General features: G+C 46.4%; 1 protein-coding gene across 3 annotated transcripts in view; it reads left to right on the plus strand.

Annotated features, from left to right (window-relative positions):
• ryr3 (ryanodine receptor 3) overlaps positions 1–12656 on the plus strand; it is a 371169-nt gene that overhangs the window by 338926 nt on the left and 19587 nt on the right. For all 3 annotated transcript variants that reach the window (XM_078233298.1, XM_078233296.1, XM_078233297.1), the window contains 5 exons: positions 2257–2433; positions 4870–5000; positions 8157–8199; positions 10579–10706; positions 12169–12229. In XM_078233298.1, the coding sequence (XP_078089424.1) occupies positions 2257–2433; positions 4870–5000; positions 8157–8199; positions 10579–10706; positions 12169–12229 (540 nt within the window). The remainder of the gene's footprint in view (positions 1–2256; positions 2434–4869; positions 5001–8156; positions 8200–10578; positions 10707–12168; positions 12230–12656) is intronic.

The raw sequence follows: 12656 nt of genomic DNA on the forward strand, positions 1-12656 counted from the left end.
ACACTGGGTTTCATGTTCTTCTGAATTGAAGCTTACAGTAACTTGGCAAAGCCAGTTGGATGAGTTAACCTTTGGAAAACATACCTGAAAAGCCAGTGAATTGACCTGAATTAAAATGCTTTAGCAACTTGCTGAACCTTCCAGTCAGTCCAAGGGAATTGTTGGCATGGATTCCATTTACAGTGTTCAAATTCTAACATGCTGTGCCACTTTGAATTATTTAATCCTTTTAGTAAGGATCTCACCCCCTCAAAAGAGAGAGCAATCTATGGGCAGCATGGTGGCACAGTGATGAGCACTGCTGCCTTACAGCGCCAGGGACCCGGGTTCAAATATTGGCCCGGGTCACTGTCTGTACGAAGTCTGCGCGTTCTCCCCGTGTCTGCGTGGGTTTCCTCCAGGTGCTCCGGTTTCCTCCACGCTCCAAAGATGTGTGGGTTATGTTGATTGGCCATAGTGAATTGCCACTTAGTGTCAGGGGGACTAACAGGGCAAATAAAAGTGGAGTTATTGGGATCGGGCCTGGGTGGGATTGTGGTCGGTGCAGACTCAATGGGCCAAATGGCCTCCTTCTGCACTGTAGGGATGCTATGATTCTAGCCAGCATTGAATTTAAAAATGGTGGCAGAGTGGTTAGCAAAGCTGCCTCACAGCTCCAGGGACCTGGGTTCAATTCCCGGCTTGGGTCACTGTCTGTGCGGAGTCTGCATGTTCTCCCTGTGTCTGCGTGGGTTTCCTCCGGGTGCTCCGGTTTCCTCCCACAGTCTGAAAGATGTGCTGACTAGGTGCATTGGCCATGCTAAGTTCTCCCTCGGTGTACCCGACCAGGCACCGGAGTGTGGTGACGAGGGGGTTTTCACAGTAACAGCATTGCAGTGTTGATGTAAGCCTACTTGTGACACTAATAATAAAAAATCTTTGTGTTATCTGGCAACTGGAATTCTCTGGTAATCGGAATTTTTGACAGCTCAATTATTTTTTAAAAGCTGGTGTTGAGGATAATGTGTTCTTTAAAAAAACCTGGGAATAATACTAACAGATTGTAAACCTTGTTTTTAGGCTTTACATAGAAATGGTTAAATTATTCAGGTCAGTTTTGTTGTTACGCCTGAGCAGAGATTTATCGCTCGGAGGAGCTGTCAGCAAAGCTGGCAGTTGGGTTCCTTGTTAAAAAGCTGGTCTGAAGATGTTGGTGTCAGCTCTGATGTTGGTTTGGTCTTCAGCTGTGAGGAGTGTTTAATGTGATGGACTCCTGCGCTGGAAACTTCGACTGCCCTGATATTTCCCCTCTCACCTCCAACCCCACAAAAAAACAGAGCAGCGCCGTGGACCAGGATTCTCCAGCCTCGCCCGCGGCTGGGATTCTCCGGTCCCACTGCAGTGAGCGGAGACCTGGCTGAGTGCGAATGGGGCGTGAATACCGGAGACTTCAGGCCCATGTCTTGTGTGTGCAGAGTAACGTGACACCCCATTGATGGCCATTTTTGAGGAAGCGATACCACCCATTCCCCGAGCACGCCGGATAACAAACGTTTACTATAGTTATTCAAAGAGAAAAGTGCTAAATATACACAGCAGGCAGAATCTTCCTGTCCCGCCCAAAACGGGAATCATAGTGGGCGGGATAGGACCATGCAACGGTCGGTTGATCTTGGGCAGGATGTTCCGGCCTTGGGGGCAACTGCGGCCAGAAAATCCCGCCCAGTCGGTCCGTTAGTATTGTCAATGAAGAATAAAGATGGAAAAACATTTCAGCTGATATGGGGTGGCACGGTGGCACAGTGGTTAGCACTGCTGCCTCACAACGCCAGGGACCCGGGTTCAATTCTCGGCTTGGGTCACTGTCTGTGCAGAGTTTGCACGTTCTCCCCGTGTCTGTGTGGGTTTCCTCCGGGTGCTCTGGTTTCTTCCCACAGTCCAAAGATGTGCGGGTTAGGTGGATTGGCCATGCTAAATTGCCTCTTAGTGTCAGGAGGACTAGCTAGGGCAAATGCATGGGGTCATGGGGGGTAGGGCCTGGGCGAGATTGTGGTCGGTGCAGACTTGATGGGCTGAATGGTCTCCTTCTGCACTGTAGGGATTCTATAATTTTATTAATTTCAAAATGTGGACAGAGCTTGTTTATCAATAATTGTTTGTAATTCTTTTTCCAGACTTTACATAGTTGGAAATATACTTTTAAATGTTTGCTTTACCACAGAGTTCACATTTGAAGTCATTTTTGAAGCAGTTTCTGATTATTCTTTTCCCTTCAAGGTGACTGAGCCTCCAGCTGATGAAGAAGAGGGAGATTTCAGTTTTTGGAATGATGATAGTGTAGATTACTACGTGTTACAGGAGACGACAGGATACATGGCTCCAACACTGACCTTCCTCGCCATTATTCACACCATCATCTCAATGCTTTGCATCATAGGGTACTACATATTGAAGGTACAGTGCAAATTCCCCGACTTTTCAAAAGCCTACTGATGCGCGATTAATCCACTCGGGAGGCTAGATCGTACCCGGGAATAAAGGCTTTTATTCGCAACAAGAATAGAGCATACTGCTTAACAATACAATCCCAGACTAAAGGGTCACTAGGAAGTGCAGTGACCTTTATACTCCTATAGGAAGGCGGAGCCAACCGGAGTGTACCACAGAACAATACCAACAGGTGGAACACCCCAACCCTAACCCCAACAGTAACAAGAGTAACATATGTACAAGTACCCATAGTGATAACCATCTATGGTTCAGCACACCTACGGTACAGAGGTTTACCATTTATCATTACTTCCTGAAGTAATGAAGAAGCCAAGGAAACTTGCAACCATTTCATTGGTAAAATCATTCCGTTTACAATACTAGATAGGAAAACTTGGGGGGAATTCTCCCGTCCCGCCCATCATGGGCATCGTATAGCGGGCGTTGTGGGGGGAGGGCAGACCACACAGAGATCCATTGATTCGGGTGGGATTCTCCGGTTCTGGGACGAGCGTAGCCGGAGAATCCCACCCCTTATGTTTCCTTGTTGTAGATTTCCCCAACAGCAGAAAATGTTTCCATCTACCCTTTCAAAATTGTCAAACCCTCAATGAGACGGCCCACGAACTATATTCCACTGAATACTTGGCTGGTTTGAGGGCGACTTGATTGAGATGTTCAAGATTAGGAGGGGCATGGACAGGGTGGATAGGGAGCAGCTGTTCCCCTGAGTTGAAGGGTCAGTTACGAGAGAACACAAGTTAAAAGTGAGGGGTGGGAGGTTTACTTAGACTTAGAAGACTTAGAACAGTACAGCACAGAACAGGCCCTTTGGCCCACGATGTTGTGCCGAGCTTTATCTGAAACCAAGATCAAGCTATCCCACTCCCTATCATCCTGGTGTGCTCCATGTGCCTATTTAGGGGGGATTTGAGGAAAAGCTTTTTTACTCAGAGGGTGGTGACAGTCTGGAATGCGCTGCCTGGGAGGGTGGTGGAGGCGGGATGCCTCACATCCTTTAAAAAGTACCTGGATGAGCACTTGGCACACCATAACATTCAAGGCTATGGGCCAAGTGCTGGCAAGTGGGATTAGGTGGGTAGGTCAGGATCTTTCATGTGTCAGTGCAGACTCGATGGGCCGAAGGGCCTCTTCTGCACTGTAGGATTCTGTGATAGTTTATGAAACCTCTCCTCATCCCCCGTTGGTCAATCCCGAGAACCCATCTTTGCCTCCTTCCCATTTCTCGCCTACCCGTTGGCGATGTAATCGGAAAGCTCAGTATCCAGTTCCACACAGTTCAATCTCATCGCAATCTCTCCCAGCCTCTTTACCACTCCTGTTGTCAGCTGGAATTGTCCAGCCTGCAGTCTCAGATAAGCTCAAAGGTTCGTCCAATTAAACAATAGGAATTATCTTTGGTTCTCGTCACCAGTTCTGTTCCCTGGTCAACCATCCCGATCCCCATCTGTGGCCATAGTCACAGTTCAATCGAATTCCTTGCAACCGTAATATTTTGTTTGATGCTGAACTGACTTACTGACCAGGAGTAAGTGAGGCCTCAATGTGGATCATGGGATGAGGGTCACTGGAGCATGTGTCGGGGGTGGAGGTGGGCAGGGCAGACATAAAGGCGGGATGGTTAGTCTCAGCAGCCATCCCTCCCTTCCTAATACCGGGTCTCCTGATTAGACACTAAGGGCGGGATCACACAGCCTCGCTCATCCCATGGCCAATGGACCTTTCCATGTTCCGCCCCCACCCGCTCCAATTCCCATGGCGAATGGGGCGGTAGAATTGCGGGGAAACCCATCCCGAAAGGTTGCTGGGTGGACAGAAGTCACGAGGGGTGTATTTAATCCCTGCGTCGCCACGGTTTTGCAGGGGCACTGGGTGCCAATTAGCTCATTAATCAGCCTGAGTGAGCTCCTGGGACTGGTATCTGAGAATCCCACATCAGCCCCTCCCAGCATCCGACATAATTGTTGGGGGTGTGGGGGCTGCGTGTTGGTGGCGGGGGGGGGGGGTTATTTTGGGGGCATGGAGGGGGTAAGACTTTTCCACCGTGCTGGGTGCGTGTTTAAATGGGCTTCCATGATTCTCCCCACGAAGGCTCCATCGGTTCCAATTGAAGAATGCCTTTAGCCACCCAAGTGTTAAAAACAGTCAGTTAGGTGGTCAACAAATAGGCCGGAATTCTACCACCTCCCCCGCCACGGAATGGGGAAGGGTGAGGGTCCGACAATGGAAAGCCCTGTTGACCGTGGGCGGGAATTTCCGGTCTCGCTCGAGCGAGGCCATAAAATCTCACATACACTGAAGCACTAATATCGGGGAACTTTCCTGAAGCGCTCCAAAATACCAGAGCCGATTTTGTTCATTTTTTCCATTTGTTCAAAGGTGCCCCTCGCAGTCTTCAAGCGTGAAAAGGAGATTGCTCGAAAGCTGGAGTTTGACGGGCTGTACATTACAGAGCAGCCGTCTGACGATGACATCAAGGGACAGTGGGACCGTCTTGTCATCAATACACCGTACGTAAAAACAAATGTTCCGTTTAAATAACATATTTGTACTTTGCACACCCAACACCGACATCTTCTAGTTCCACAGATTTCAGGATGGCTCACTCTGAAACCTGTTAGTTTTGTAGCATCGCTGCCCATTCCAATTCATCAGTAGCTTTAAAAATAAATACTTGTATTTATATAACTCTTGCTCGCAGCCAGCGAACGTGTCAAAGAGTGTTACAGCCAGTGAAGTACTTTTTGAAATATAGTCACTGTTGTAATGTAGGAAACACAAAAGCTTATGGAGAGTCTTTGGACGGGGATTTTCCTACCTTTCCCGCCAGTGGGATTTTCCGGTCCTGCTAAAGGTGATACCCCCCCCACCCCTCTTCCCCCCAGCCCCCAACAGCGGGTTCCCCGCTGGCAGGATGGTGAGTCATACAAAGCGGCGTAGACATTTTCACTGAGAACTGTCGGCGTGACATCAGCTGTCTCAATTTCTCTACTCCCCTCGACCGCTCTAACTTGTCTCCTTCCGACGACTGTCTCTAGACATTGGCGGGACTGGAAAATCCCACCGACGGTTAATGGCAAGTGCCTCCTCCACCAGAAAACACACCAGAGGGAGGCTGGAAAATCCCGCCCTTAATATTATTTTAAGAGAAACTTCCTTTTAGTTTTGCTTTTTTCGGATGGCGCGGCAACTTGAAGGCAGTGGGTGGGTGACTTGCCCCCTTGTCTCTACCAGCGCCACCTTCAACACTCGTAACAGAGCAGCTTGAGAATCTCGTGCTGCCTGAATTATTTCCCCCTCTCTCCTTGTCATCTCCCCATGGAGCAGAGCAGCATGAGATTCCATGATTATCATTGTTGCTGGCTCAACAACCACCTCATCACAGTGCAGTTTCACAACGCTTAGTTGTGGAGGCAATGGCCTAGTAGTATTATCGCTAGAGTATTAATCCAGAAACTCAGCTAATGTCCTGGGGACCCGGGTTCGAATCCCGTCACGTTATATGGTGGAATTTGAATTCAATAAAGAATATCTGGAATTAAGAATCTACTGATGACCATGAAACCATTGTTGAAAAAACCCATCTGGTTCACTAATGTCCCTTTAGGGAAGGAAATCTGCCGTCCTTACCCGGTCTGGCCTACATGTAACTCCAGAGCCATAGCAATGTGGTTGACTCTCAACTGCCCTCCAAGGACAACTAGGGATGGGCAATAAATGCTGGCCAGCCAGCGACGCCCATGTCCTGCGAATGAATTAAAAAGAGTTTCCTCCCCTTGCAATGCCAACCACATCATTTAAACCCAGAATAAACCAATGTAGCTGTGAACAATCCCCAAAACTAACTGATGAAATTAATATCCAATTTTGATTATTCAATTACATTTCATTATTATTTTATAATGGTGACATTCATCCTGATATTCGATCTGGAGATATTTCCACCTAATGTAAGTCTTATTTGTGACATTTGTCTGCATACTAAGAGATGGTTTCTGAAATACTGCAGCTGCCAGGAGATTTTGCCCCCTGGTTGTCCTTTATGTGTGACTCCCGAAGGCAAATGTCAGCCAAGTGGGTCAAATGCAAGATCGGAAGGTTTGGATTTCCCTCTGAATAACCATCCATTTTGGAAGGAGCCGGAGGCCATAAGCTGAGCTGAAAGCTGGTTATGTGGCACTCTCCTCTATGGAGAGACAGCAAATGATGTTACAAAGCTGGGAGCATTATACAGACCTGTCCCCTTGTGAGGCCGTGCATGCTACAATGGTGGAAGGTGTGGGTTGTTCCTAGGAATACCCTTTCAGAGAGTACAAGTTCTTGAGATATGTTTTTTTTTTAATTTATTCATGGGACATGGGCTGGCCAGCATTTATTGCCCATCCCTAGTTGCCCCTGAGAAGGTGGTGGTGAGCTGCCTTCTTGAATCACTGCAGCCCATGTGCCGTGGGTTGACCCACAATGCCGTTAGGGAGGGAATTCCAGGATTTTGACCCAGCAACTGTGAAGGAACAGCGATATATTTCCAAGTCAGAATGGTGAGTGGCTTGGAGGGAAACTTGCAGGTGGTGGTGTTCCCCAGGTTTCAAGATCAAATCAAAAGCAAAATAATGAGAGAGATAAACATTTTGGAAAAAAATCAGACGTTTATATTTTTTCACATCTCCAACAATAATTAAATTCTGTAGGAATGAGTCTCCACATTTGTAAAAAGTGAATAGTCAGTGTCAAGTCATTGTTTGGCAGAAGTTAAGGTTTCTCATGCCATGAACAATTTTCTTACATTGCAATGGACAAACCCTAATGAGTTTAGTGCTTATAATTACACAGCAACACAACCTCCCTTTGTGCGATGTATTTAAATACAGAGAAACAGGGCAACACCAAATTCCCCAGGTTTCTGCTGCCCTTGTCCTTCTAGATGGAAGTGGTCGTGGGTTTGGAAGGTGCTGTCTAAGGATCTTTGGTGAAATGCTGCAGTGCAAGTTGTAGATAGTACACACTGCTGCTACTGAGCGTCGGTTGTGGAGGGATTGAATGTTTGTAGATGTGGTGCCAATCAAGCGGGCTGCTTTGTCCTGAATGGCATCAAGCTCCTTGAATGTTGTTGGAGCTGCACCCATCCAGGCAAGTGGGGAGTATTCCATCACACTCCTAATTTGTGCCTTGTAGATGGTAGACAGGTTTTGGGGGAGTCAGGAGGTGAGTTACTCGCTGCAGGATTCCTAGCCTTTGACATGCTCTTGTCGCCACTGTGTTTATGTGGCGAGTCCAGTTGAGTTTCTGGTCAGCGGTAAATTGAGTTAAGAGAATGATGTTCGGTAACAAGGCTGCTTGTGGATTTGAAGAAGTTGCCTTTTCCAACAGTGATGTTGATGGCATCCAGATGTGGAGTTGGAAAGAGTAGGTAACTGATGATCTAGGTGAAGAGGCTAGTTTTAATTCTTAGTGATATCGGATTGGTAACTGACTACATACCCTACCTGTATTTCCTTTGCGTAGGCTCCAGTGAACATGTCAGAGGAAGTCAATCTCATGTCACATGCTTAATGCCAGTGTCAAAAGCTAAGGTTGTTCCCAATGGATGATAAAGAATGTTTATTAAATTTAAACATGTAAGGCATTGGCCGGCAGTTGAACTAACAATTTTCCTACAACTGTTACAGATCCTTTCCTAACAATTATTGGGACAAGTTTGTCAAAAGAAAGGTAAGTGTTTGTAGTATTAACTGAAGCAGGCAGTGTATAAAAGTTAGAATAATGGATTCAAAATCAAATCAAAAGCAAAATAATGAGAGATAAACATTTTGGAAAGAAATCGGACGTTTATATTTTTTCACATCTCCAACAATAATTAAATTCTGTAGGAATGAGTCTCCACATTTGTAAAAAAATGAATAGTCAGTGTCAAGTTATTGTTTGGCAGAAGTTAAGGTTTTTCGTGCCATGAACAATTTTCTTACATTCGAATGGACAAACCCTGATGAGTTTAGTGCTTATAATTACACAGTAACACAACTTCCCTTTGTGCGATGTATTTAAATACCGAGAAACAGGGCAACTCCAAATTCCTGATTTCCACTTTATAGAACATTACAGTGCAGTACAGGCCTTTCGGCCCTCGATGTTGCGCTGACCAGTGAAACCAATCTAAAGCCCATCTAACCTACACTATTCCAATATCATCCATATGTTTATCCAATGACCATTTAAATGCCCTTAATGTTGGCGAGTCCACTACTGCTGCAGGCAGGGCATTCCACGCCCTTACTACTCTCTGAGTGAAGAACCTACCTCTGACATCTGTCCTATATCTATCACCCCTCAATTTAAAGCTATGTCCCCTCATGCTAGCTATCACCATCCGAGGAAAAAGGCTCTCACTATCCACCCTATCTAATCCTGTGATCATCTTGTATGCCTCTATTAAGTCACCTCTTAACCTTCTCTCTAACGAAAACAACCTCAAGTCCCTCAGCCTTTCCTCATAAGACCTTCCCACCATACCAGGCAACATCCTAGTAAATCTCCTCTGCACCCTTTCCAATGCATCCACATCCTTCCTATACTTAAGTGCGTGCGGTTACCATTAGCAACTGTTCAATTTACACTTTAATATTGGGAAGCATTGAAAATCATAGAAATCCTACAGGACAGAAGGAGGCCTTTCAGCCCATGGAGTCTGCACTGACTCTCCGACAGATTTTCTTACCCTGCCCTATCCCTGTAACCCATTTACTATGGCCAATCCCCCTAACCTGCACATCTTTGGCTCTCGCCATTATTTTTACTGTAAGCTCTGTGTAGGAGGGAATGAAGGAACTGAGTCTTCCGAGACCTTGTAAAACTTCAACAAAACAGCTTTATTTCAACATGCATGAGGGGGAGTAGAACTCGTGGCTGTAACTACAGCTTGCTTCCAAGCTACTCTACTGATCATCGGGTCTTACACATTCTTATACCGTTTTCTTTACATGACAAAGTGTTACATTTCAATTAGGTCATCAGATTGTTACCTTGAATTGGTTACAGTTCTGTTTTTGATTACATTATGTAGTTCCATTGTCTTGGGTGCTTCAGCTTTAATCGCTTTGTGGGCATCCCCTGTTTACAATATCAAAGCGTTGTGTTTGTCAAACTGATTTCGATGGGGTGTTCGTTGTCCCATCTCCTGGATATTTGATTAAGTTTTCAGAGGCACAATTGTTCCTCTAGACCTTTTGGAGCCTTGATAATTGAAATCAATTCTCTTATGATTGCCGAAACCTTGGAGTGATACCGCCTGGTGTGTAACTGTTTTAGCACTGTCTGAGATGTAGTTATTTGTATTTTGTCCTGTCTGCCTGCAGTGAGTGTGGATACTGCAGTTTTCTCCCCCTTTGCTTCCCCTTTTTCTACATTTTATTTCTCTCCCACGCATTCCACCCACCCCCCCCCCCTCCCCCCACATCTTCATCTGTCACAGTTTACCCTCTGATTTCAGCTCCTCTGCCGTTTGGCCATTCACACCCTTTATTCTCTCTCTGTGGACAGCCATTAGCAGCCTTTCCCCTTGTTTTTGTGGCTATGACTCACCTTTCATTCCCTCCCCCTGCAGTATAAATATCTCCCACTTTCTCTGCCTTTCAGCTTTGACAAAGGGTCGTCTGGACTCGAAACATCAGCTCTTTCCTCTCCTTACAGATGCTGCCAGACCAGCTGAAATTTTCCAGCGTTTTCTCTTTTGGGTACCACAGTCCTGTCTGTTTATCCCTTTCCATTCATTCCTCTTCTGCTGTGGCCCACACTCCCCAGGTTTACCCCACTACACTCTGTCCGACATTCTTTATGTGGTCATCTCAGTCCTTGACCTCTCCGTGTCTATCGATGTGATTGATCACCTCAGTCTCCACCATTCCATCCTTGACTCCCTCTTATTTTGCACTTCATCCGTGCCATTATTGACCCTCTCCTATTTTTTCCTTTGTGTTCAACAGATCCCTCCTTCCCCATTGTGAAGCACAGTCGGGTATTTTGATTGTGATAACTTATTTACTTTTGAACTTTACCTGAGCTTGTTTGAGTGTAGCCCTTACCCTTTTGTAACAGGTTATTAATAAATATGGAGATCTGTACGGAGTTGAACGCATTGCTGAGCTCCTGGGAGTGGACAGGAGTGCTTTGGATTTTAGTCCCATTGAAAAGCCCCCAGAGGAAGAAGCAACGCTGGTGTCCTGGTACGTGATATCCTTCCGCTTGTTAGCTCTTGCTCACAGGGAGGGTATCCGGAAAGTGGCTTATTATACGGAATAAATATGCTATTTATTTTTCAAGTAACTTGCAAAACTATACCAATGTGATAAGTGCAGGTGCCATCGGCAGATGCCCTAATGCCACCAAAGAATAAAGAAATTGTTATTTGGTGGTAATTAAGAATGGCCGTACTGTTAAAAGGGACACTTAGACTGGATAGGTCTGAATTTTCTGGGGTGGCTTTGATGAGTACATACAGGAATTTCACTCAGTTTATTTCAGTGGGGAATAGTCACCATCAATCCACTGAGAGAGGAACATTGCATCTTGAAGAGCAGTGTCCAGAGTTTTGCACGTACATATGCACACCTCGCCTGAAGTCCCTGTCTGATTTGCTCATAACTAGCGATAAACACCATTAGCCTCATTGTTAGTTTCACAGCAAGATCCAGCTCAATGTGACTGCTTTCTGGCCACTGCAGGAGCAGCCAATGGCAGGCCCTCAGGAAGGAGGGGAGGTGGGAGAACAGTCTCCCGAAAGGGTGGCCAGAAGAAGGAGGACGCGGAGGCGGGGGCTGTACCAGACCAGGCATTCATTCGAGGGGGTGTCGGAGATGATGTGCCGTCGCTGGCTCCACCTATCCAGGAACACAGTTCGGCACCTGTGTGAGGTTTCCACACACCTGGCACCTGAGGGGAGGGGCAGCCACCCACTCCCAGTAGAAGTTAAGGTGACGGCGGCCCTTAACCTCTACGCAACAGGGTCATTTCAGGCACCCAGAGGTGACCATCGGAATATCCCAGGCCTCCGTCCACAGATGTGTTCACCAGGTCACAGATGCCTTGTACGCCCGGGAAGGCCAATACATCCATTTTGATGTTGGGCAGGCTACAGTCAGCAGTTTGACTGTATTAACAGTCGACATTAGTTTTAACAGAGAGGAAACTGACTGTTCCGACTCCCGGGGCCAACTTCCTGACGAGCTCATGGTGTGAAACTTTGAGCCAGATATCCGAAATCGAAAATTTACCTCAGTAAATAACGGCTGTTCATGCCAACGGGATGATCTGGTCCTGCCGATGGTGCCCCCCTCGCCCCCCCCCCCCCTACACCGCGGGTTTCCCAGTGGCGTGGCGTGCAGTCAGTGAGAAATCCCATTGATGGCAGCGGGACCAGAAGACTCTGTCGCCAGCAAACCGGCGCATCGCCTCACGCAGCGAGAAAGACGCCACAGGGAAGCCAGAGAATTCACCCCCCCCCCACCCCCCCAAAACATTCCGAACAATTTACCTTATCGAATAATGATCAGGAATGTGTGAGGAGTCAGAGGGCTCAAGTACGCTTGGGCCTGAAGAGAGAAAATTCTCCTCTTGAAAGAAAATTTGCAAAGAAAATCAAAGTAAAAAATAATTTGAACATTAAAACAATGTTTGCTTTATTTTCAGGTTGAGTTCCATCGATTTAAAATACCATATCTGGAAGCTGGGAGTTGTGTTCACTGACAATGTAAGTCCAATTCAACGCACTCACTCATTTGGCTGAAGTGTTCGCTTCTCTTTATTGGTGCCCACGTTTTCCACTTAATAAAATCCAGCCTGTTATGTGCAATTCTGGTTATAATGATCTATCTGATCTCCCTTTCCAATACTGGACACAGTGAAGTCTAAGGACCCTGACAACCTCTTGGCTATAGTACTAAAGACTTGTGCTCCAGAACATTCGCACCTGTGGCCAAGTGTCCCAGTAAGAAGTCTCACAGCACCAGGTTAAAGAGATTTAGTGAGATTTTGCAGGCCCATCTCACTAACTGTTCTGGCTGGAGACAATACACATCTCTTTAACCTGTGCTTAACTCTCTCCACTCACATTGTCTGTACCTTTAAGACTTGATTACCTGTAAAGACTCGCATTCCAACCATTATTTTGTAAATTG

This window comes from Mustelus asterias, chromosome 18, assembly GCF_964213995.1.
Source record: "Mustelus asterias chromosome 18, sMusAst1.hap1.1, whole genome shotgun sequence".
In the NCBI taxonomy this organism is placed as follows: Eukaryota; Metazoa; Chordata; class Chondrichthyes; order Carcharhiniformes; family Triakidae; genus Mustelus; species Mustelus asterias.